This window comes from Oncorhynchus kisutch, linkage group LG12 (assembly GCF_002021735.2).
Source record: "Oncorhynchus kisutch isolate 150728-3 linkage group LG12, Okis_V2, whole genome shotgun sequence".
Lineage (NCBI taxonomy): Eukaryota > Metazoa > Chordata > Actinopteri > Salmoniformes > Salmonidae > Oncorhynchus > Oncorhynchus kisutch.
Genome location: NC_034185.2, coordinates 14431190 through 14457700, shown reverse-complemented (window position 1 = coordinate 14457700; position 26511 = coordinate 14431190). Strand labels below are relative to the sequence as shown.

Genomic DNA, 26511 nt, shown 5'->3' with positions numbered 1-26511 from the left:
AATCAATACTTCCTTGAGCTTGTCTGGAACAATGGAACCAATAGCTTAGTTGCAAGAGTTCAAACCCAGACCATATGGGTTTGAACTCTTCGAGACAGACTAAAGCAAACACTACAGTATTTCAAAGATTTCAAATAGTATTTGAACCCAGATGTGGTTGACACCACTGTACCATCTACCAGTCATGTTAAGTAATCTGAAAATTGATATTGTCTATAAAAGTTGGGCAGCGTTGTGAATAACATGGATATAACATGGAATTTTGTGGACCAAAAATTGTGTAGCGATGTGCAAAATTACCCGTAAATTGAATGTGCCTATACACATTACTTTCTAAATATGAGGTAAAACACTATTTAATGTGAGACAGTAATGTGTTTGAATTGAAGTGATATGTAATGTTTTTGTAGTCTTTTTTACACACACACACGCACACACACACACACACACACACAAAATGTAAAGAATTTGAAAACACACCCCGAATTGTTTTTCAAATTGATAAATACTAATGAAATTGATCTTACAATTTTTTTGTCTCTTTTTGTTAGAATTCATGTTTCCAGTTTATCGAAACAATACTTTTTAGGCTTGATGTACTTTTCACATGGAAGTTTGCTGCTTTAATTTAGTAAATCAATGTTTCTGTCAGCATGACACTGGTGTGTGTAATACAGTACTAGTTGTTTGGGCACAATGTCATTGGTGACTAAAGATTGTGCAGTACATACATATTATAGTTCAAGGGCTCCAGCTATTCTTACTATTCTGATGAAACAGTTGATAATAAAAATGTACACATTAACCAGTTACCACAGAACCTGATTTTTCTTCAGTTTGAAATGAGCTTTGCAGAAAAAAACCTTCATTCAGGTTATTGAGACAAAATGTTGGTTATAAGATCAATTCTGGCACATCACCAGTTACCTGGAGTTATCTAATTTGAGCATACCGTTTTTCTGCATGCACCTGGTAATATGATAGGTATGCAAGCAGGGCTGGGGTCAATTACATTCCCGAAGTAAACTGAAATTCCAATACCAAATTCTATGAAAAAAATGTGAAATTTGAATTTCAGTTTACTGACTGAACTGTCCCGAACCCTGTGCAAGACATCAGTTTATCTATTCTTCAGCAGACAAACATTTAAAAGGAAAACACTATTACATAAAATACAAAAACAGACAATCAACAGAAACCAGAAGGGAGTCAAACAAGTCATTGAAGTGCTTAGGTGTCGTGTTTATTTCAGGAAGTGAAATTTAAAAAAGGAGAAAGGTGTTACAGAGCCAGATACAGCAGAGGCATCCCTGTTCCTGGAGTGCATTGACATTTTGTTCCAACTTGGCACCACACCTGACCAACAGAGCTAATTGATCAGTTCAGTGATTGCAAATATTCAACACACCTGGACCTCCAGGACCAGGGTTGCCTACCCGAGACAGAGCATTATGTCCAGCATGACATACACTATAGAAGAAAAATACCTACCCATGTATCCCACTTACCAAACCCACACCCCTCCCTCCCCTAACACATCCAAATCGTTACGTTGCTGGTTAAAACCATACCTAAGCAGTGGTAGTTATTGTATTTGAAAAGACGAGTTAAAACAACCAAAACAGTACATTAGTGCAAACTAGCAGCAAGTGGACTCGACAGATACTAGGAAAGTGGGTGTTTGTGACTTCTTAGTATATTCTGTGCTGCATCTGATTTCAAGCAGAACGTGTGCTTTCAGAGGATCAGTGATACAGTCCTGTAACTCCCACACTGATACTGTATGTCTGTTATGACAATACGTTATTCTCAGTTTAACATACAGGCCTTCGCCCACACCACATTCCTCACTTTAGTTTCTGTAAAGAAAAACGATCTTCCCTTCACAATGGTTGATTGAATAGGAATGTAGTGTTAATTAGGGAGTGATAATTGTTAACATGCAGCCAGTTTAGTTTAAGGTATAAAGAGTACATGCATGTATTCACTACACGTTATGAGTCAATTTATTTGTTAAGGAATGTGACTATTGAGGTAAACCAATAGTCTTAAAGTGTAAACCAGAGGTCCTTACGTAAATACTGTTTCACTGTGTCTGAGAAATGGCACCAAAACATACATTGGAAAAAACACATGACCACTTTACCATTTGCTAAATAAAACTGTAAAGAATAAGAACCAGTCGAGTGACAAAGTTCCTTCTCATAGAATAATTCAAATTGAAACGTTTGTATGTGGACCCCTGCTGCATGGGCAACAACTACTGGGGATCCTAATGAACTAAACATTCACGAAAAGAACCAACCGGCTCCGTGCTGAAAGTTCATGATAGACCATATTGATAAATAACTTATTAATAATCCCAACATTTGGACTGCAATCAGCTCTCCCACTCCCCACCTGAGCTCAGGTAAAGGTGTCGTCATAACTACAGCTACATCTCATTCTGATAATACAAAAGGAAGTTGGGGGGTGGGGGGGGGCGCATCACATCAAAGGAAGATGCCTCGTTTGCTGGGAGAAAGTAGAGAAGAGGACCAATCACAACCAGACTCCGCCCACACACAGCACCATGCATAAGTACATCGGAATGCGAGACCGAAGATATTTCCGCTCACAGACCGAAAATTCTGATAGTTGTGTGTAAAAATTCCTTAAAAATGTTCAAAATATAGCTCATAATACTGACTAAAGTGACAACGAGTCGTTTTTTCTTTTAAAACAGAAGCAAATGGCTACACAAAATATACTAGAAGCATAAGTACAAAAAAATACTAAAACACCTAGTGAGGGGTGGGACAGGGACAGGCCAAGGCTTTCCCCTGTGTCCCTGCAAAGCTTTCCCACATTTTTTTGTGAGCGACAACAAAGTCCTGTGTGAGAGGATGAGGAGAGGATGAGGACAGGGGGAGGGGGGGTTGAGGCTCCTCTGCTATGAGGATACGGTGACCGGATTCAAGAATCCGTTCCGGCTGTAGAACTTAGAGAAGGCCTCTTCCAGAACCGAAGCGAGTCGTGGCTGGTCGCCCTGGAGACGAGAAAAGAGAATTCAGGACCCCATTTGAAAGGCAAAGTGTCAGAATGCCTCATCCTCAGCCCTCTGTATCCTGCTGGAGTGTTTTGAGCCTGGGGCTGCAGGCATGCTGTGGGGTCACAGGGATTGTGACCCCTTGTCTTACCTCGCTGATGAATCCCAGCTGAACGAGCTCCACAGCCAGCTCCTGCACATTCTCATCTGTACACAAAACACACAGGTCAAAAACCCTGTGACCTGGCTGGTCTAGTGATAATGTTACACCCTCCGGCACACATATCTACAGTGTCGGTAAAGGTTTGAATCTGGCCTTCTGCCCTCAAACAAAATCCATCTCTCACCACAGTCACTCTTTCTACCTGTTCAATAAAAATCTGAAAAAACATTTAAAAGGTAAAGTACAACACTCTTGATGTGTCCATTTCTTTTGTATTTAGCCTTTATTTTGACAGGGAAGACAGAGACCTAGGTCTCTTTTCAAAATGCACCCTGTATAATAAAACACACACAATCATGGTATGCACAAATATAACATCACAAATCACCCTGAAAAAACAGCTATATTTATCCACAAATAAATCCCCAATCAATACTTTAAATTGCCCAGACGGCCCCAGAACATCAAGATGAACTCTATTTCAAACTTTGTTCCAGCAATAAGGTGCATTAAAACTAAAAGCAGATATAGAGTGGGGAGAACAAGTATTTGATACACTGACGATTTTGCAGGTTTTCCTACTTACAAACCCTCATTTTTATCATAGGTACACTTCAACTGTGAGAGACGGAATCTAAAACAAAAATCCAGAAAATCACATTGTATGATTTTTAAATAATGAATTAGCATTTTATTGCATAACATAAGTATTCGATACATCAGAAAAGCAGAACTTAATATTTGGTACAGAAACCTTTGTTTGCAATTACAGAGATCATATGTTTCCTGTAGTTCTTGACCAGGTTTGCACACCCTGCAGCAGGGATTTTGGCCCACTCCTTCAAACAGACCTTCTCAAGATCCTTCAGGTTTCGGGACTTTCAGCTCGCTCCAAAGATTTTCTATTGGGTTCAGGTCTGGAGACTGGCTAGGCCACTCCAGGACCTTTAGATGCTTCTTACGGAGCCACTCCTTAGTTGCCCTGGCTGTGTGTTTCAGGTCGTTGTCATGTTGGAAGACCCAGCCACGACCCATCTTCAATGCTCTTACTGAGGGAAGGAGGTTGTTGGCCAAGATCTCACGATACAGGGCCCCATCTATCCTCCCCTCAATACGGTGCAGTCGTCCTGTCCCCGTTGCAGAAAAGCATCCCCAAAGAATGATGTTTCCACCTCCATGCTTCACGGTTGGGGTGGTGTTCTTGGGGTTGTACTCATCCTTCTTCTTCCTCCAAACACAGCAAGTGGAGTTTAGACCAAAAAGCTATATTTTTGTCTCATCAGACCACATGACCTTCTCCCATTCCTCCTCTGGATCATCCAGATGGTCATTGGCAAACTTCAGACGGGCCTGGACATGCGCTGGCTTGAGCAGGGGGACCTTGCGTGCACTGCAGGATATTAATCCATGACGGCGTAGTGTGTTACTAATGGTTTTCTTTGAGACTGTGGTCCCAGCTCTCTTCAGGACATTGACCAGGTCCTGCCGTGTAGTTCTGGGCTGATCCTTCACCTTCCTCATGATCATTGATGCCCCACAAGGTGAGATCTTGCATGGAGCCCCAGACCGAGGGTGATTGACTGTCATCTTGAACTTCTTCCATTTTCGAATAATTGCACCAACAATTGTTGCCTTCTCACCAAGCTGCTTGCCTATTGTCCTGTAGCCCATCCCAGCCTTGTGCAGGTCTACAATTTTATCCCTGATGTCCTTACACAGCTCTCTGGTCTTGGCCATTGTGGAGAGGTTGGAGTCTGTTTGATTGAGTGTGTGGACAGGTGTCTTTTATACAGGTAACGAGTTCAAACAGGTGCAGTTAATACAGGTAATGAATGGAGAACAGGAGGGTTTCTTAAAGAAAAACGAACAGGTATGTGAGAGCCGGAATTCTTACTAGTTGGTAGGTGATCAAATACTTATGTCATGCAATAAAATGCAAATTAATTACTTAAAAGTCATACAATGTGCTTTTCTGGATTTTTGTTTTAGATTGCGTCTCTCACAGTTGAAGTGTACCTATGATAAAAATTACAGACCTCTACATGCTTTGTAAGTAGGGAAAACCTGCAAAATCGGCAGTGTATCAAATACTTGTTCTCCCCATTGTACCTAGTTCGGTGGAGACCCTAGGAACCTCAAGAGTTTACCAACCCTGTGAACGTGTTAGGCAACTCAGATGTCTATACTTTAGCAGCAAAGTTAGATAAGACAGAAGTTTCTGAAGTACGGCCTTGTAAACAAAAAGGAGATCTACATGAGATCTACATATCTTTAGCGAAGTCCAGCCAACCTTTTGATACAGGATACAGTGATGGGTATCAAAACTGTCGTCTAACAAAACGAAGGGCACTATGATAGATGGCATCCAAAGGTTTAAGAGTAGTAGCAGCTGCACTTTGATAAATAATATCACCATAATCAACAACAGACAAAAAGGTTGATTGAATAATCTGCTTCCTACTGCTTAGAGAAATACACAATTTGTGTTGGAAAAGGCAACTTTAAATCTCAGCTTCTTAAGCAGCTCATGTATAGGTTTGTTTTTTAAATCCATGTCAATCCAAATGCCTAAGTATTTATAAATACAGCATGCTCTGTACACCCCCAAATCAACCCTAAAGACGTGTGGATACTTACTTGGTAACAAATCACAACTTAAGTGCCTGTTCAACTTGTCCTCAAGTTTCAGCAACAGCGTAAGCTGGAAAAAGATGTAAAATAGAGATGTGTGTGTGTGTATATAGATTATCTATTTTTTTTTAAGGTTTGAAATCTGAACAGGACAGGCTTTACCCCGGGCTGTATTCACAAAGCGGTCCAGAGTTGGAGGGCTTTTAAATCATAATGAATAAGATTACATGGACGGATGGGACCTGATCCTAGATCAGCATTGATGAATAGTCATGAGAAACTTACGTGATGTTTGGCACCCTCATCAACAGGCTCGATGTTGCACTGCATTTGTAGGACCTGGGCAGAAAGATTTTTGTAGTCCAAAGCCAATTCAAACCAGTAGATAACACATATTTGGACAAAAATATATCTCTACCTTTTAAGAAACACACACTGATCTATTTCATTTATATGTACTACATTTAGTCTCTTGTATCTACTACCTACACTTTATTATGCCTATGGAGTTCAGCCTGTATTGACTGCAATGTTGGTCTCAACAATACATGAACTACTCAATTCCCTAATCAATCCCCTTTTCCTTGTCCAGTGTGCCTTTCAATCCAGCTCTGTACTTCCCCCTCCTCCTTTAGGACTTACCTTCCTGGTCTCCATCTCTGTACTTCCCCCTCCTCCTTTAGGACTTACCTTCCTGGTCTCCATCTCTGTACTTCCCCCTCCTCCTTTAGGACTTACCTTCCTGGTCTCCATCTCTGTACTTCCCCCTCCTCCTTTAGGGATTACCTTCCTGGTCTCCATCTCTGTACTTCCCCCTCCTCCTTTAGGACTTACCTTCCTGGTCTCCATCTCTGTACTTCCCCCTCCTCCTTTAGGACTTACCTTCCTGGTCTCCATCTCTGCAGGCTCAGGAGTGGGGCTTTTGACTGATGGGGGCACGATGGGGGACTTCACTGCTTCCTGCTCAGGCTGCTTGGGGCCGGGTACCCCAAAAGCTGTCAGCGGGTAGATCCCATTCCTGATACACCAGAGAGGGGGGGGGGGGGGGCGTGAGTTAGACGCCTCACACACACACACCTCTACAAAAACACACACCCCTCTACAAAAAAGCACATTCCCCTACCTCACATCTTCCAGGAACTTGTCCAGCTCAAGAGCAGGGAACTGGGAAAGCCTGTGGACATCAACAGATTGTGAACAGCGGACTAACCAGGAACACACTGTCCAAGGCACAACAACATCAAGCGTGTCTCAATAGGAGACTAAACAGCAGTTGGGGACCATAAGTTCCTTCCCTTCTCAGTTATGTGCTAGTGGAGATGGCTAAAAATCTGAAATTAATTTAAGATTTTAACAGAGTCATTTCAATCTTTTTGGGATTCCAAGAGATAGTTGGATCTAAGACTCACTTCATCTGAACTCCGTCCTTGACCTCCACGATCACCAGGTTGAGGTCCATGTTCTTCGTCATGTCCTCAAGAGCATTTTCTGGAATCATGTCTACATGACAAGATAGTGATAGTCCAATGACAGTTTGTATGTGTCAGTGTCAATTTGTCTGTGTCGCAGTGTGTTTCAGTGTCTGTGTGTCTTGTTACTCACGCTGGTGGCTGACGATGCAGTGCGCTGCCAGCAGCTTCAGTAAGGGCACCTCGAACAGGGCCTGGTGGAACAGCAGCTCTTTGGCCGTGGGCCGCTTGCTGGGGTCCTGTTCCAGACACTTCTGGATGAACTCCTACCACAAGAAAACACTGGTACTAACAAGACAAGGTTCAGTCCTGGACAACACCGGCACTAACAAGACAAGGTTCAGTCCTGGACAACACCGGCACTAACAAGACGAGGTTCAGTCCTGGACAACACCGGCACTAACAAGACATGGTTCAGTCCTGGACAACACCGGCACTAACTAGACGAGGTTCAGTCCTGGACAACACCGGCACTAACAAGACAAGGTTCAGTCCTAGACAACACCGGCACTAACAAGACAAGGTTCAGTCCTGGACAACACCGGTACTAAGACGAGGTTCAGTCCTGGACAACACCGGCACTAACAAGACAAGGTTCAGTCCTGGACAACACCGGCACTAACAAGACAAGGTTCAGTCCTAGACAACACCGGCACTAACAAGACAAGGTTCAGTCCTGGACAACACCGGCACTAACAAGACAAGGTTCAGTCCTGGACAACACCGGTACTAAGACGAGGTTCAGTCCTGGACAACACTGGCACTAACAAGACAAGGTTCAGTCCTGGACAACACCGGTACTAACAAGACAAGGTTCAGTCCTGGACAACACCGGTATTAAAGAGAAATGACATGTCTGGATGAACTCCTGCCACAGGTAAACACACACATACAGGCAATAAAGAGAAATGTAAATAATAAAATCAAAGTTTCTCAAATGTTTTCAGAGCTCAAAAATGGTCTGGTGACATGTTGATTTTGGAGTAAACTATCCCTTTAAGAACACTATGGGCCATAGTGGGTTGTTTAGCAACAAAACCAATGCATGCGCAACTTTGGGGAAAAACAGACGGGATGGCTTAAATTTGAAGGATTACGGACAACAAGTCAACTCTATTTAGTCTCCAAATGTTTATTGAAAAAATACAGTCGCACAATAAGCACTTGTCTCTCAAATACCTTGTTGGTTAGGTAGCTAGTGAATGTTTGCCATATAAGCAGACAGTCAAAACACTTCAAAAGCAAGACATGGTATAAAGAACAAGATACGAGCTGGAATGAGCAACCTACGATTCCCTACATGGCTGCTACTTGTCATTGTTGCTAGCCATCTGTCCGTTCAGAATCATAACACAGCCTTTTACCCCTGCGATGCGAGCGCATCATTTTCGTGACGTTGTCAGGCAACCTGTCTATGCAGACTATAGTTATGTTATGGCTGGACTGGGTAATACCCTTCAGGACAAACCCATTCTGTATTTCAATGCAACACATCCATTGGTTGCAGTATATATAATGTAGTGTCTCTTAAGGAATCAGCAACAAGCAGCGGGTGTTAGCTGCTAGGCCAGGGTCCCCGACTCACCCTCTGCAGTGGATCCTCCAGGAACTGAATGGCACTGTTGATGGCTTCTTGGGACACATACGACGACTCGCCGTTGCTCTGGATCTCCAGTACAGCCATCTGAAGAGACGAGGAGGTGTGGGGAATAGAAGATTTGAAACAGGACAAGAAGTACACGACAAAACTGTTGGACTACAAAACTTCCAGTTTCCATGGAGCAAGGCTAGTCATCGACTTCATGATTAAGTTGATTTGCATTTAATCTCTTTCAGTTGTCCGTCATACGAGTGTGAGAATAACAAAACCACTCTTCACTCACCTCTAAGGCACACATTCCAAAGGAATAAATGTCCACTGCAGTGGTGACGTCTGCAACAGCTAGAAAAAGACGTCAATCAATGTCAGTAGAAAAACAGCTCCACTACATGGTTTCTCAAAAGGGACCATTTGTCTAAGGTTAAAGGTTATCTACCTCCATACTCAGGAGCAAAGAAATGCAGGCTCTTCTGCTCCTCCCGACAGGTCTTGACGTGGTTGTTGATGGTGTCTGGGGCCACTAACAGACGAGTCACAAATTAGTCCGAAGAGAATGGGGAACGTTAGGTTGCAAGGGCCACCTGGGGTATGTTAAGTAGGGTGCACCGTAGCAAAACATTTCTGCAATGGATAATGAAATCGGTGTTCAGCTACTCCATTTAAAAATGTTTCCTCCCTACTGAACAAGGCCCCGGTTTTAAAGAGACTAAAAATACTCTTCAGACCAACACCTCTGAAAAGGTTGACATTTAGCGTGATTGACAGATCTGAGACCCACCTGAGCCAATCTTAATGAGGCCATTATGCTGGATGAAGATGGTGTCACAGGTCAGGTTGCCGTGGATGATGGGAGGGTCACAGGAATGCAGGTAGCTGGGGAGAGGAGAGAAAGGTTACAGGAAGCTTCAAGAGAAGTGTAAAATGTGTAGAATTTAGAGTTTTGAAAAAAAACAGAACTGTCTCTGTCCAATATGAATATATGTAATGCTGTGTGTGAGAGAGAGACTGACCTGAGAGCAGACAGTATCTGTGTACACCAGCGCTTCCAGGCCTGATAGACAACAAACAGACAGCACAGAGATGACATTCAAACCTAATTGAAATGTGATTACCATGTGGTTCTTGAAGTGTTACTTCTGTCAAATGACCAGAATAGGCTGCAATTAATTGCAAAAAATTTATAAATTGCAACAGCGGGAAAGTTCTGCATTAACAGTGGGCTTTGTAGGTTCGGTTAAAAATAGGGCTGTCAGAAGATGAAATAAAATGGGACACTGCCCCGCCTGCAGCCAAGAGGGGGATTTTTACTGAGCTACTGGGAAACCAGGAAGAGCATACAGGTGACATAAATTCTGCATACAGCTTTTTCTGTGTCAGTCTTGTTTCCTGGTTTCCTTTTTGTTTGTTAATTTCAATTTAAAACCAGTTCTTTAAAAGGGCACGGCTCAAACAATAGCAAAGCGGTCACCCAGCCACTTTTTCGGTAAACAGCTGAGAGAAAAATCTGTGTACGCGACCAATAAACTTTGATTTGGGTGGAGCTGGAGAAATGGAACCACTCAGTCATATACAAAGCTATGGATGCAAGGACTGCCCATCCATGATATCAACATTTTACACCATGTCTAGAGGCTATACAGTGTTTACAATTACATTTCTTACAAACAAAATTGTAAAAACAAATAAAATGTTATGTCACATACACATGGTTAGGAGTTGTTAATGCGAGTGTAGTGAAATGCTTGTGCTTCTAGTTCCGACCATGCAGTAATATCTAACAAGTAATCTAACAATTTCACAACAACTACCTTATACACACACAAGTGTAAAGGAATGAATAAGAATATGCACATAAAAATATATGGATGAGTGATGGCCGAACGGCATAGGCAAGATGCAGTAGATGGTATAGAGTACAGTATATACATATGAGATGAGTAATGTAGGGTATGTAAATAGTATCTAAAGTGGCATTGTTTAAAGTGACTAGTGATACATTTATTATACCCACATTTTATTATTATTAAAGTGCCTAGATTTGAGTCCGTATGTTGGCAGCAGCCACTTAATGTTACCTTATATATTTTGGGTTCTGATGGGGTACGACAGTTATACTAAGCCTATGAGGAATTTATATTATATTATTGAAATAAGTTATATTCTTAAAGAATCAAATGAGTAATATACTGTGCATTCTGAAAATATTCACACCACTTGACTTTTTCCACATTTTGTTATGTTATAGCCTTGTTCTAAAAATGTATTAAATAAAAAAGCCTCAATCTACACACAATACCCCATAATGAAAAAGGAAAAACAGGTTTTTAGAAATATTGTATGAAAAGTCAGCAAAAACCAAGCCATGAGGTCGAAGGAATTGCCCGTAAGAGCTCTGAGACAGGATTGTGTCGAGGCACAGATCTGGGGAAAGGTACCAAAACAGTTCTGCAGCATTGAAGGTCCAAGAACACAGTGGCCTCCATCAGTGTTAAATGGAAAAAGTTTGGAACCACAAAGACTCTTCTTAGAGCTGGCCACCTGGCCAAACTAACAATCGGGGGAGAAGAATGGAATAAACTCCCCAAATACAGGTGTGCCAAGCTTGTAGCTTTATACCCAAGAAGACTTGAGGCTAATCGCTGGCAAAGGTGCTTCAACAATGTACTGAGTAAAGGGTCTGAGTAGCAGCCAATTTAATCATAGAGCTAGATGTTTTTTGAGACTACACTTAAAGATGCTTTCAAAGTTCTTAAAACGTTCTGGACTGACCTTCATGTCTTAAAGTAACGGACTGTCATTTGTCTTCACTTGTTTGAGCTGTTCTTGCCATAATATGGACTTGGTATTTTACCAAATAGGGCTAGCTTCTGTATACCACCTCTACCTTGTCACAACACAACTGATTGGCTCAAACGCATTAAGGAAAGACATTCCACAAATTCACTTTTAACAAGCCACACCTGCTAATTGAAATGCATTCCAGGTGACTACCTCATGTAGCTGGTTGAGAGAATTCCAAGGGTGTGCAAAGCTGGCTACTTTGAAGAATCAAAAATATTGATTTGTTTAACACTTTTGGTTACTACATGATTCCATATGTGTACATAGTTTGTCTTCACTATTATTCTACAATGTAGAAAATAGTAAAAATAAAGAGAAACCCTGGAATGTGTCCAAACTTTTGACTTTTACTGTATGTAAATGTTTTAGATTTTTTTCAAATAAATATTAGCAGAAATTTCTAAACCTGTTTTGACTTTGTCATTATGTGTGTGTAGATGAGGGATAAAAACATTAATCAATTTTAGAATAAGGCTGTAACGGGATGAAATGTGGAAAGAGTGAAAGGGTCTGAATACTTCCCGAATGCACTGTATCATTCATTGAAGTTTTTTTAATGATGTAGCAATAACATCCCTTTTAAGATCCAAACAGACTAATCTACCCCGTACCTTCTCATTCATTGTCTTGTGGTTTTTCTTGGTCTTTTTCAGAAACTGCTTCAGGCTTCCTGAAGACATGTATTCTGTGATGAAAATGACCTGCAAGTGGAAAAAAGTTGTTCATTTCCTGTGTAATACATTCCATTTATATTTCTTACTATTAAAAAAGGTTGTTATTTTACTGCATTTGAAATCTCTTACCCTGGCCCTATTTTCCTTCACATCAGCCCAGTATTTGTGAAACTTGACAATGTTCAGATGCTCCAACTGGATCAAGTTGTCAAACACCGCTTTGACTTTCTCCTGGACAGTGATAAAAAGGAGAAGGGAAAATAAACATATTTGCAATCAAACATACTTCAATCTTCAACTAATAAACATGATTGATGTCAATGAGCTCAACCGTTCAGTCCAAATTTACATTTTCTCATCATCCACTAAGTTAAGGCCAATTAAGACAAAGTCAATATAACAAAAACAAAACCCCTTAACCTGGGTTAATGTCTGTTCCTGCTTTTTTTCTCCATGGGGATGTCATTTTTATTTTTAAAAAGTCTAACCCGGTCTACATTTGTTTGATTGTGGTTGATGTGGCCACAGGATATTTTTTATAACTAGGGCTTATATGTCTGATAACAATCCTGACTTGTAAGAAATGCCAAGAATGTTCTTGCACATATTACATTGGAGGGTATTGCAACTCAGAATATGATCTGGTCTTGCCCTTGCCAAGCAAGAGGTAAAGCAAAGGTTAGTTCAGGATCTCTGCAAGTCATACTTTCCCCACAGAGTCAAACAAACATATTTATATTTTTTAAGTTGTCACATACACCGAATAGGTGTCGTAGTACATACTGGAGCAAATTAGGGATAAGTGCCTTGCTCAAGGGCACATCGACAGATTTAGCTTGTCGCCTCGGGTATTCGACCACTGCGCTAACCACTAGGCTACCTGCAACCTAAACTCAGAAACGCAATATCGGGAGAATTCTGGGAACTATTAAAAATGATCAACAAAAACTAATCAAACTAAAGGGAGCTCATTCTACTCAATGCTCAGCCTGTATTCAACACACACCAACACAGCATGTTGACATGCAGAACAGAAGGCAGACTACACTGCCTGAGAGCACACTGACAAGCTCCAGACTGCTCAGTGCCTAGACAGTCAGAGAGGAACACAGCCAAGGACAGGGTCTTGTTTATTCAGCACCAAACAGAAGACGGACCACCATCTGGACTTGTCTAATAAGAAATGCTCATTTTAATTTTGCTTTCAAAACATTTTTAAACGTTTATGCGCCCTTATGAACATGACCCAGCCCACAGACAAAGGTTTAAAAACAATGTGCGAGAGGATTGTGCCTGAGGATTATGCAACAACCTCTGAACGGTTCTCATAACACTTTGTAAAGAGTACTTTGCTATATGTTTGGCAGCAACAGGTTGGAACACTTTGCCTAAGGCTCGCTCATGTCGCACCAAATGTGGATCTTTAGCGACCATATGCTGTTGACATCTGACTGCAGACATTTTCACGTGAATCTACATGCAAAAATAGGTGCTCCGTCGGTTCACAAATTACAGCCCGCACTCTGTTCAGAAGGTGCTAAGTACTCTGGGCCAGCAAACACCATTGGTGTGTCTGAGCACTAAGGAGCTTAGGCAAATCTTACCATAACTCTATCCTCCTGATTCCGGCTTACAAGCAAAAACTCAAGCAGGAAAAGCAGTGACACGCTCAACACCAATGATTACAGGCAACATCCACACTGCGCTAAAGGCTAGAGCTGCCACTTTCAAGGAGCGGGACACTAATCCAGACGCTTAGAAGAAATCCCGCTACACTCTGACAAACCATCAAAAAGGCAAAGCATCAATACAGGTACCCGCATGGGTGCATGCTTAGTCCCCTCCTGTACTCCCTGCTCACGACTCCAACATTAAGTTTGCCAACGACACAATGGTCACAACAGTACCAGGACAACAAGCTCTCCCTCAACGCCAGCAAGACAAAGGAGCTGATCGTAAATTACGGGAAATGGAGGGCCGAGCACACCCCCTTTCACATCGACAGGGCTGTAATGGAGCGGGTCGAGAGCTTCAAGTTCCTCTGTGTCAACTTCATTTAGGACCTATTATGGTCCAAACACACCAACACAGTCGTGAAGAGGGCATGACAATGCCTCATCCCCCCCTCAGGAGGCTGACAAGATTTGGCATGGGTCCTCAAATCCTCAAAGTTCTACAGTTGCACCATTGAGAGCATCTTGACTGGCTGCATCTCCGCTTGGTATGGCAACTGCTTGGCATCCAACCATAAGGCACTAGAGAGGGTAGTGCCAACTGTCCAGTGCATCACTGGGGCTGAGCTCTCTGCCATCCAGGACCTTTACCAGGCAGTGTCAGAGGAAGGCCCTAAAAATAGTCTAAGACTCCAGCCACCCAAGTAAAAGCCTGTTCTTTCTGCTACTGCACAACAAGCGGTACCAGAGCGCCAAGTCTGGGTCCAAAAGGCTCCTGAACAGCTTCAACCCCTAAGCCATAAGAATGCAGAACAGTTCATCATAAATCTGAAGGGGGGCACTGACTCTACACATACGCTCACAACACACACACCAGCTGCTGCTGTTTTATCATCTATCCTGATTGCCTTGCCACTTTTACCCCTACCTGCATGAACATATTACCTCAATTATCTCTTACCCCTGCACATTTCGGTACTGGTACTCCTTGTATATAACATCGTTATTTTGTGTTACTATTCTTTTTTTTAAATTTTGTTTTTTACAAATTGTTCTTACTTTTTAACTCTGTCTGTAATGAACAATGCAATCTCAAAGTGTATGTTAACCAAATAAACATCAGGTAATTTAAAAATAAATAAATGCTACAACAGTAGCTTGACAAAGTCTGTTTGAGTGCTTTTTGAAGCAGATGGGCAGCCGCAGTCATGAGAAGATCTGGAAGCTCATAGCTAGATGGTCAGAGGAGGTGGTGATGAATGGGTGATAACTGATCATAGAGCATGGTTCTGTTGCAGCTGAGCCCTGGTTGAGAACCCAACCCACCTCCTGCAGTTTGAAGTTCTTCCGCTCTGAGAACATGACCTCATTCCACACCACCTCCACACCCTCCTCTGTGTCCATGGCCAGGTAGGCATTGTCAATCCCAGGGACATTGCGCTGGTTCACCTAAAATGAAGCACAGTGTTGGATTACACTAATAATTCTCCATCGGATTCAAAGTAGTTGTGTAAAAAAAACAAGTTCAAAATTTGTGGGGCCAAAAGTCTAACTACACAAAGAGTAACCCTTTTCCTTTCTCCAGTACATGCTCATTGAATACCTCCTCTCTGCGTTTCTGCCAGCGTCCACACGGGCTCTCCTCCAGAATCTCTGACTCGTCCTCGCTCTCCTCTTCCTCGTCCTCTGTCGCCGCTGTTGCAGGGGGCTGTGTCACAGTGGACACTGGGGGGGACACGGATGACACACTCTGACCGGTGGGGGAAGCAACCATAGACTCTGGTTTCCCCTCCTGGACAGAGTCCAACACCTGCTTCCCTTCTCCCTCTGACATCTTGTCAAGCTTGGACACCTACTGCAAAACCCGACAAAATTGTAGACTCAAAGGCTTCATGCATCATTGCCAGAAGAGTAAATGTATTGTGTACACACACACACACTGTATTGCCACCCCGGATATTACATTTATGTCAAAGGCTGAGGCACTCTTAAATTCAGTTGAATTTAGCTCCGTTGCTTCAACAGGGCTGAACCTGATATTGTCCACGAACCTGATACGACGTGCTTGACTATCTGACAGCTTATTTCAGACACTGATTCAGTCAGAATAAACTAGTTAGGTAACGTTAGTTCTCCTCTCCAGCGTAACATGAAAAAGGGCCCCTCTAAAAATGGCTAACATGAAGTTAGCATAGTTACCTACCTTGTAAACTTGAATTATGTTGTCAGCTCCGTATCAGTAGACTCCAACTACAAACTTATTTCAAATTCTTGTGGAAATACGATTAGCTAACAAGCTACTGTAGCTAGTTATATCCGCTAGTCAGCTAGCTATGTAGCCACCACCGGTTACCGTAACTATAAATGTCGTGATTTGCCGCCTTGAGGATATTAGCTAACCAAAAGGCAAGATGACAGTTAGTTAACTAATCTCACCAACTACTTAACACGCCGAATTGCTGTTAAAACAAAAATGACAGATTATGCTAGATTTTTGCTAACCTTGTCCCTAGCTGGATGGCCAGTCAGTCAGTCAGCCAAACTAGCGAAAAACAGTTAGCTAGCTAGATACTATAGTACTGCGGTTGTTGCAAAAATATCAAAGTCCTATGTTGGAGTGAAAAAAAAACAATCGAAATTAAATACTTTTTTTAATATCACAATTATAAAGCAATAGGTTACTATGAACCGAGATCTACAGGGTTGATCAAATAATGGCGACATACACACACCGGCTCAAATCACTACAAAAGTAATCAAAACGGAGACGGCAGTGGGCGTGGATTTTCCTTCCACGTTGGTTTATTACTCGATGATAGTCTAGATTGACATTTCATAGGCCGAATCATAGTACCAATAAGTAAAATATGCTTTTTGATTGGTCAGAGTTACTGTTGTCGTTCTTATAGGCCACTCCCACAGTAGGGGAGAAAACCAATTATTGGGCCAGACATGCATTCTGTTGTCATCGCCACTAGAGGTCAGTATAGCGCTCACTGTGGGTTAGGCCCATAGGGCCCAAGATACATCTATGGTGAGGCCAAGCTACCTTTTCACAGAGGTATTACGTTTTTTGTAGGTCCCAAAGGGAAAACACGCAGTGTAACTACTTCGTTACACAACAAGATATCAGCAATCAAGTGCATCTCAAACCGTGATTGCGATATACAACACACTGTCCTGCAACTCTCTGCTATGAACTGACAGGTTGCAACCAGGGTAGATGAGTCAGGACTTCTGAAAACATAAAGATCAGCTGCTTGAAGTGGAATTAGTAAACCAGTAGGGGACACTCATGCCCTTTAGCATGCCCCACTCAGAAACATTCTTATTCCACAGAATCAAATTAAGATTCTAGCAATTAAACCTTCAAATAAGTCATTCTGGGAGCCTGAAGAGAGAGAGAGAGAGAGAGAGCAGGAGTTGCCATATGACATTGGCCCTATCATAGTGTGTATTCTAAAAGTATTCAGACCCCTTGACTTTTTCCACATTTTGTTATGTTACAGCCTTATTCTAAAATTGATTACATTGTTTAGTTTCCCCCCTCATCAATCTACACACAATACCCCATAATGACAAAGCAAAAACACGTTTTTATACGTTTGCCAATTTTTGAAATAAAAAACCCTGGAAATATAACATTTACATAAGTATTCATACTCAATACTTTGTTGAAGCACCTTTGGCAGTGATTACAGCCTTTACAGTCTTCCTGGGTATGACGCTACAAGCTTGGCACAGCTGTATTTGGGGAGTTTCTCTCATTCCCTCTGCAGATCCTCTCAAGATCTGTCAGGTTGGATGGGGAGCATCACTGCACAGCAATTGTCAGGTGTCTCCAGTGATGTTCGGTCAGGTTCAAGTCTGGGCTTTGGCCAGGCCACTCAGAGACTTGTCCCGAAGCCACTCTCGTGTTGTCTTGGCTGTGTGCTTAGGGTCGTTGTCCTGTTGGAAGGTGAACCTTCACCCCAGTCTCTGGAGCAGGTTTTCATCAAGGATCTCTCTGTACTTTGCTCCGTTCATTTTTCCCTCGATTCTGACTCGTCTCCCAGTCCCTGCTGCTGAAAAACATCCCCACAGCATGATGCTGCCACCACCATGCGTCACCACAGGGATGGTGCCAGGTTTCCTCCAGATGTGACGCTTGGCATTCAGGCAAAATAGTTCAATATTGGTTTCATCAGACCAGAGAATCTTGTTCTCATGGTCTGAGAGTCCTTTAGGTGACTTATGGCAAACTCTAAGCGGGCTGTCATGTGCCTTGTACTGAGGAGTGTCTTCCGTCTAGCCACTACCATAAAGGCCTTATTGATGAAGTGCTGCAGAGATGGTTGTCCTTCTGGAAGGTTCTCCCATCTCCACAGAGGAACTCTGGAACGCTGTCAGAGAGACCATCAGGTTCTTGGTCACCTCCCTGATCGAGGCCCTTCTCCCCCGATTGCTCAGTTTGGCCCAGGCAGCCAGCTCTAGGAAGAGTCTGGCTGCCCGGTTCCAAACTTCTTCCATTTAAGAATGATGGAGGCCACTGTGTTCTTGGGGACCTTCAATGCTGCAGACATTTTTTTGGTACCCTTCCCCAGAGCTGTGCCTCGACGCAATCCTGTCTTGGAGCTCTAAGGACAATTCCCTCAACCTCATGGCTTGGTTTTTGCTTTGACATGCTCTGTCAACTGATGGACCTTATATAGACAGGTGGGTGCCTTTCCAAATGATGAGGAAAATGTTTTATTTAATCCATTTTAGAATAAGGCTGTAATGTAACAATGTGGAAAAAGGGAAGGGGTCTGAATACTTTCTGAATGCACTGCATTATCCTATGGCTATTGTTTCCCTCAGATCAATATGGTTCATGTTTATCAATGCTCTGCCTGGTGCATACTGGTGAAGGCTACAGTGTACACCACCCAGATGGACAGACTAAACATTGGACACAGAGAACGACAGAGAGTCATGTAAAATGCTTTTGCAATCCACAGGTTCAATTCATCATCCTCATCAGCTACACTACAGGCCCACCACACATCCATTTCACAACCCAACAACTCAAGTTCAATCAGCAAAATTGTTCTTGACTGTAGCTGATATCAGGGAGAGACATGGTAAAGTTAGTGTAGGTATCATTACATGGTATGTATAATATTGGTATGTGGGGCCTGCTTGCCCATGCCCAAGCCTGCTTTCCCAATCTGCCATCTCCAACCTAGTGAATTGTAGACCTACACTGTAGACTTAGAAATGTTCGGAGCGGTAGTCCTTTTCAGAGCGGCCTCCTCCCCACTTTTCAAGGGGCCTATTTATAGACCTGCAAAGGCAAAAGTGTCAGTGTGTGTTTATGAGTGTGGGTTGGAGGGTGTGTTTGGTATTGTGAGTGCCCCCAGCATATAAAGGAACCGAGAGTGAGAGGAAAGCACGAGGAAGGACGAAGGGAAGTTTATCAGGGATGTTTTGAAAGTTCATGCTCTTGCATTGAACTCTGAAAAGAATCCTCACTTTCATTCATTTGGACTGACTAACATACATACTAAAGGGGGCAGCTCACACTGATAGGGGGAACAAGGACACACATTAGGGGAAAAACAAAGCCAAGATGGCCCTTGTTGAGGAAACTTCAGTGAAGGTGGCGTTGGAAACTGAGGCATCACCTGATGTACCTGAGGGTAAGACTGACTACCCCTTCACGGCCAGCAACAGTATCTACACTGCCATTTTGAGCAGAAACGAGGCCGTCAAAGATGCCAAGCGCCTGAAGAACTTCTTGGAGTTGCGAGACAAATACGTACACAAGAAAGTCCTGTTTGAAGACCCTCTGTTCCCACCCAATGATTCCTCTCTTTGGTACAGCAGCAAATTTCCCATTGAATTTGAGTGGAAGCGCCCAACGGTGAGTGCCATCTGTTTTCCCACTAGCAGGGGTGAAGTACACCTTGCCTCAAGGTTGGAACTGTACCTGTATGTTGGGGTAGGATATGTTTAAATTTACATAATCAATTGAAGGTGCTATCAGAACATATCTATCAGGGCTAGATAAACATATACAAATTGTAAAGCTGTTAAGATGGAACTTATATTGCAATAAAGACTGCACCACTGTATCACAAAAGGAAAATAAATAGATAGTTAGGTTCTACTAGAGAACATCTCTGTCCTTTTTGAGTAAGAAATGCTTTTGGTCAATGTGTCCCTGGTTTGAGCCCAAGTCTGGCGAGGGATGGGACCTACTCTGTTACACCTACCACCCCAGCTCTTGATGAAGTGTGTCAAAGTTTTTTAAAACATATTAGGGCTGAAGGCTGCAGACAAGTAGATTAACAAAAACAGCAACCCACTTGTGGTAAGGTATTATCACTCAGCCTAAGATCAAATCTCTCTTCATTCGCTGCAAAAACATTGTTATGACATCACTTCTGGTAAATAACCTGGGGGAAAGCGAGAGCAATTCTGCTGAATATTTGTAGGCTCATAGCTGCGGATCATCAGGTTCTAGAATCACAGACAGCTGAGACTCTGCAACAGGCAGGCCTCACTACAGTACCGCCAGTCACGCCACGAGGCTTACAGCGAGAGAGCAGAGGGAGATTTGGGATATTATAGTCAACCAATAATCAGTCTTGTTAGGCAGTGTGCTGTTACAAGACTCTCTGAGTGGCAAAACCAGTGTATTTTTGACTTTGCAGTCTTGGTATTCATGTAAGTCAACAGTATGTGAATCTTATGTTGTAGTTGTTGGTGGATTCTCATTCCAAGATGAAAATAATGATAGGGTAACGTTACCTCAAAGCCTGCAAGTGTAATGCAGTTACAATGCATCATAACGCTGTTATATTGCGTAACACTTGTCGTAAGCATGCATGATCCCTTACAATGTATTATTATCATCTCTTGATGATCCTGACTTAATACAATAACAGCCATTTTGAGTCAGTTGAACATTTTACTTCAAAGAGAGATAACATATTATAAACCTCACAAGAATCCTTGTAATAAGACATTGTGAAGGCTCATACATGGGTGTGTTTGCATTTCTATGGAACATTTTAGTCATTTAGCAAAAGCTCTAATCTGGAGTGACTCATGTTAGTGCATAAAATTGCTTAAGCCCACAGTTGGTGTTACTCAGATGTTTTCCAGTCATGGAATGTCACAGGACTAATGGTGTCTTACTGACTTGCAGTCATGATAGCTTGACCTCGATGTGACCAAGTTTAACTTAAAGCCAAAGGGTCAACATTATCCAAGGTCTAAATCAGGGGTATGAGGTTAGCCTTCCTGTGAACCCATGGGGCACCTCATGTGATGAGGTAGGTGCCAAAGAGGGGTTTACTGCTGGAGTGGACAGGCTGACCTGACATTCTATCCACCATAACTCAGATCTTTACTAACTTGATATTGAAAACTTGGTTGAAGGCCCAGATTTACTAAGCCTTTGCATCAGATGCAAACGTTGCACCTGCCTCATTCAGGGATTTAACACCTAAAACAATGCTAAAACTCATTCTGGGATAGTCACCTCAGGAAGTGTCCTGAGGTAAGAAATGCTTTTTTTGGATTATCAAGGTCGTCATTTGAACACTTGATTCCCTTTGTTGTTCAAGCTGGTTTGAATTGTGTTACGCTTTCGTCAACCATACATACCCATCCATTACCATGCCTTGAGAAGTTAAAAGACATGCCTTCAAAATGTTTCTTAAAAAGGGGCAATCTGCAGTTGCTACATCCATTTTTTAAACTTATAAATTAATGATATGTACCCACTGATTATTGAAGAATATAACTATTAATGCCTCAAGAGCTTAGTTAAACGTTCGTACCCCATAAGAACCTAAAATATAAGCTTGTGTAAACAATGTATAACCTCAGAATACGGTTAAAGCTATCATTTTGATCTCTTGGCTGGTCAGTCTTAGCTCTGTCTATGTTGATTGGTTACATTTCTCCAGGCCCATCCCTCAGCTTTTTACCAAAACAGAGGCAGGGTGGCCCACTTTTGTATTGTTTTCTAATATGGATTGCACCTTTAAATGTATTTAGATGTCTTGAAAATTTGCAATGTCTCAAACTGTCTCAATACATCTTAATTTTATGTCTCAAGATGTCTCGAGACATCTTAAGACAAAGATGATGGCTTGGTATGTACCAACAGTATATCCAACCTATTTTTCCAGATGGTGGATATAATTAGAACTACTGTTACTGTATGTTATATATAACCACCCCAGGGAGCTCCGGAATTTGGCCCTGATCAGGTTGCAGAAAAAATGTGATAAATTTGCCATTGGGTCAAAATTGTACATTTATAAATCCACCAGCACTGATGAAGTTGAACCATTTTAAGCCCATGTGAGTTCAACTCTCTCACAAGGTCAGCAGTAAGACTGGTCTAAGTTGGTGGTGAAGCAATCGTTCTTCGCAGACTTAAAGGTGTGGAGAAATCATGTTGGTGCATATGGATCCGATCCAAGTATTTGTCCATTTGCTGACTCGTCCCCTTGAGTCGTGACTGAGTCGTGACTGAGTCGTGACTGAGTCGTGACTGAGTCGTGACTGAGTCGTGAAACTCAAGCCCTTTTAATAATGACCTCCTCCAATACTGCTTTAACATATGCTTCCATAAAACAAGATGTGACCACTACACACTCCTACAAACACCGAAATATATCCACACCAATGACAGAACCTTACATTTCATTCAGGCATTATTATGGACTGCAAATGGACTTTCACTTTCTCTATCGTCAATAATGAGATCAAGACCTGGGTTCAAATAATATTAGAACAATATTTCAGCTGTGCTTGATTGAGCTTTTCTTGTGTAATGGAGCCAATGGAATAGTCCCTAAAGCACAAAGCCCACCCTTCTTGCACTACAGGCAGGCCAAACTATTTGAACATGGTTGTAGTTCAACTCATTCCCCTCAACGTAGATCCTTTGGCATTCAATCTTTGTCCAGGTTAAGTGAGAAGTCCAGAGGTATTACCAAATACATTAACCCTTGGTAGGAAAACTCTAGAGGTTGTGACCTGTGACAGCTGCTTTTAATGGAAGAGGTCATAATTCACTAAGTTGTCTCATTCATGGTTGTAACTAGTATTCTTCAACCCAACCAAAGAATAAGAGCAACCAACCAGACTCTGAAACAACCCCAGGGGTCCAGTCCTCTCCCCAGAGGTCAAGTCCTCTCCCCAGGGGTCAAGTCCTTTTCTCTTCTATATAATTTCCTGTCGCCAGACTGCTTCGGTGCAAATTCTTCCTATTTTGTCATTTCGTTTTGAAGAAAAACCTGCACACTGCGTTTGCCAGGTGGTATCATTTGTTTATGTGCATGATCTTCCTACTTTTAATCCTGTCCTGCCTGAAATGACTGTGCAAGCAAACCTACAGTATGTTTATACTGTTAGGCCTTTACATGACAGAGTTTACATCCGGTCACCAGCTACGTTGTACTGTAAAACTGGATGTAAAGTTTAACACAATACCTCTTTGTGCCAGCCCTTCCCAGCTCTGTTGGCATCCTAGAAATACAGTAGAATAACTATTTCTATGTTTGGTATGAGGACCCCACTTTAAGGCCGCTACTGCATTTTGCTGTACCACTTAAAATAGCTGTGAGCAGATGACTTGGTCTACTGTTACTATGTTTTCCCTATGGATCTATCACTTATCACGTTGTGCAAAGAGTTTTTTGGCTGGGCCTTGCATCCCTCCTTCATATTCCACTCATGAAGACATGATTGTAAAGTGAGGTTGACTCCAGTTTTGAATGCATGTGTTTTGACCAATGTTTTATGCCTGGGCAACACCTGTTAATCACTATAGGAGATTGTATAAAATAAACGTCTCTTAGTTGCTGCTAGGGTTGCAAAGGATCGGAAACTTTCCCAGAAATTTCCGTAATTTTTCTGAAATTTTTCATGGTAAATTAAGCTTAAATTCATCAAAAAAGATTGCTCATAACAGTGAACTTTTATTGTGGGATACATATAAGGCAATTCTAGGTGTTGTGGCATATTTTGGTTAAACAGTCCCCAATTCAATGGAATTGCAACCCTCTGCACGCACAGTGCATTCTTCCATCACATGTACAGCTGATTCTCAAGATCAGACACCTTATCAATAGAAACAGCTCATGGTCCTCCTCAAATCCTACGTTTTTTTGACTCAATGGAGGAACGCAGGAATGCAACTGGTTCACTTCTGATGCTCACAGGCAATGTGTATTGGAAGAGACAACCAGACATGCTTTATATACTCATTTATATACTCATTTGCTGGATTCAGAGTTCAACAGAGTTCAAGTGAAGGTCAAACAAATCATAGAGAAAGCAGACTGTATTGGAATCATCTCTGATGGGTGGTCGACTGTTCGTGGGCAAGGAATAATTAACTACATAATCTCCACTCGTCAACCAGTATTCTACAAGGGCACAGACACAAGGGACAACAGACACACTGGTCTCTACATTGCAGATGAGCTGAAGGCAGTTATCAATGACCTTGGACCACAAAAGGTATTTGCACTGGTGACAGACAATGCTGCGAACATGAAGGCTGCTTGGTCTAAAGTGGAGGAGTCCTACCCTCACATCACACCCATTGGCTGTGCTGCTCATGCGTTGAAACTGCTCCTGAAGGACAACATGGCACTGTAAACAATGGATACACTCTACAAGAGAGCCAAGAAAATCATTATGTATGTGAAGGTTCATCAAGTTATAGCAACAATCTATCTCACCAAGCAAAGTGAGAAGAATAAGAGCACCACATTGAAGTTGCCCAGCAACACCCGTTGGGGTGGTGTTGTCATCATGTTTGACAGTCTCCTGGAGGGGAAGGAGTCTCTCCAAGGAATGGCCATATCCCAGTCTGCCAATATGGACAGCCCCATCAAGAGGATCCTCCTGGATGATGTATTTTGGGAGAGAGTGGTAAGCAGCCTGAAACTCCTGAAACCTATAGCAGTAGCCATTGCACGGATTTAGGTAGACGATGCCATCCTGTCTGATGTTCAAACTGCTTGCAGATGTAAGAGAAGAAATCTGTACTGCCCTGCCCACTTCACTGTTGCTCCAAGCAGAGGAAACTGCCGTTCTGAAATACATCAAAAAGCGTGAAGACTTCTGCCTGAAGCCCAAACACGCCGCAGCGTACATGTTGGACCCCAAGTATGCTGGCAAGAGCATCCTGTCTGGTGCAGAGATCAACAAGGCCTATGGTGTCATCACTACCGTGTCTCGCCACCTTGGCCTGGATGAGGGCAAGGTTCTTGGCAGTCTGGCGAAGTACACTTCCAAGCAAGGGCTTTGGGATGCAGATCCAATATGGCAGTCGTGCCAACGTATCTCATCAGCCACCTGGTGGAAGGGACTTTGTGGGTGTGAGGCTCTTTCCCCTGTTGCCTCCATCATCCTTCAAATCCCACCAACATCTGCCGCCTCAGAGGGCAACTGGTTCTTGTTCGGGAAAACACGCACCAAAGCACGGAACAGGCTGACCAATACAAGGATTTTAAAACTGGTGGCCATCTGGGCAAATTTGAGGCTTTTTGAGCCTGACAACAAGCCATCCTCAACAAGGTTGGAAAGTGACAGTGAAGATGAGGCCTCAGAGTCTGATGTTCAAGAAGTGGACATTGAGGAGGTCCAGGGAGAAGACATGGAAATCTGACAGGAAGACAACCACAGCTTTAGTTTCTAGACTATAATTTTACAGATGTATGTTGAAAACGTTTTTGGGAGATCATTGGGAATCATTCAATATTCCCCTTCTTTTGTTTTTCAGTGAAATCATCCCATGGGAAGAGTCAACTCATTTAATGAAAGTTCAATTCGTAACAAAAACAAAAAAATATATATATTGGAAGGATTTAATCTTTTGCAATTATGTATACTTATGATAAGGTAAAAGGTTTATGTTTCTGTCTCCATATATGGTACATATTTCCAATGCAAAAAACATCTACATTTAAATGGGATTAATATTAATTTGCATATATTTCAATTAATTCCCACGGAAAGTTTCCACCTCTGAATATTCCCCAAAATGTGCAACCCTAGTTTCTGCCAAAGTACACCGGACTATTTTAGGCCTTCAATCTGTGCATAAGACAATAATTTATCCATCTAGTAATGTAGCGTGATATCTTTGTAAGTCATGTTATTATCATGGTACAGTCAAGATATTCCCCAGAAGACATAGTACTATCTGATTATAGACTGACCCTCTCACAAGACGTTCCACACCCCGTAGCACATCCCAACAACATTACCATGGCTACAGCTGTTCTTCTGTTTCTTTGTTTGGCAGGAAATCTGTGACAACCCCCAGTTCATCATAGACGGAGCTAGTAGGACAGACATCTGTCAAGGAGAGCTGGGTAAGACCACAGAAATCATGCACTGTATGACATCACTGGGTAAGACCACAGAAATCAT

At 42.3% G+C, this 26511-nt stretch overlaps 2 protein-coding genes across 5 annotated transcripts in view; one reads left to right on the top strand and one right to left on the bottom strand.

Annotated features, from left to right (window-relative positions):
* Window positions 1-1218: 1218 nt before the first annotated feature.
* On the bottom strand, window positions 1219-16875 carry nrbp1 (nuclear receptor binding protein 1). 2 transcript variants are annotated; one of them, XM_031836949.1, is made up of 18 exons: window positions 16283-16875; window positions 15683-15934; window positions 15406-15528; window positions 12536-12637; window positions 12344-12433; window positions 9902-9942; window positions 9670-9764; window positions 9328-9411; window positions 9175-9233; window positions 8877-8975; window positions 7425-7557; window positions 7232-7322; window positions 6946-6996; window positions 6705-6840; window positions 6108-6161; window positions 5829-5892; window positions 3180-3235; window positions 1219-3028 (listed from the first exon to the last, which is right to left on the bottom strand). In XM_031836949.1, the coding sequence occupies exons 2-18, from the start codon at window positions 15911-15913 to the stop codon at window positions 2933-2935; spliced, it is 1605 nt and encodes a 534-aa protein (XP_031692809.1). In that variant the 5' UTR covers window positions 15914-15934; window positions 16283-16875; the 3' UTR covers window positions 1219-2932. The 2 variants fall into 2 exon arrangements, with proteins under 2 accessions (XP_031692809.1, XP_031692810.1); XM_031836950.1 differs by having other exon boundaries at window positions 15683-15931; window positions 16283-16858.
* Window positions 16876-19421: 2546 nt separating this feature from the next.
* Window positions 19422-26511, top strand: part of capn3b (calpain 3b) — a 28017-nt gene continuing 20927 nt past the window's right edge. For all 3 annotated transcript variants that reach the window (XM_031836947.1, XM_031836946.1, XM_031836945.1), the window contains exons 1-2: window positions 19422-19963; window positions 26384-26453. In XM_031836947.1, coding sequence (XP_031692807.1) covers window positions 19670-19963; window positions 26384-26453 — 364 coding nt within the window. In that variant the 5' untranslated portion in view covers window positions 19422-19669. The remainder of the gene's footprint in view (window positions 19964-26383; window positions 26454-26511) is intronic.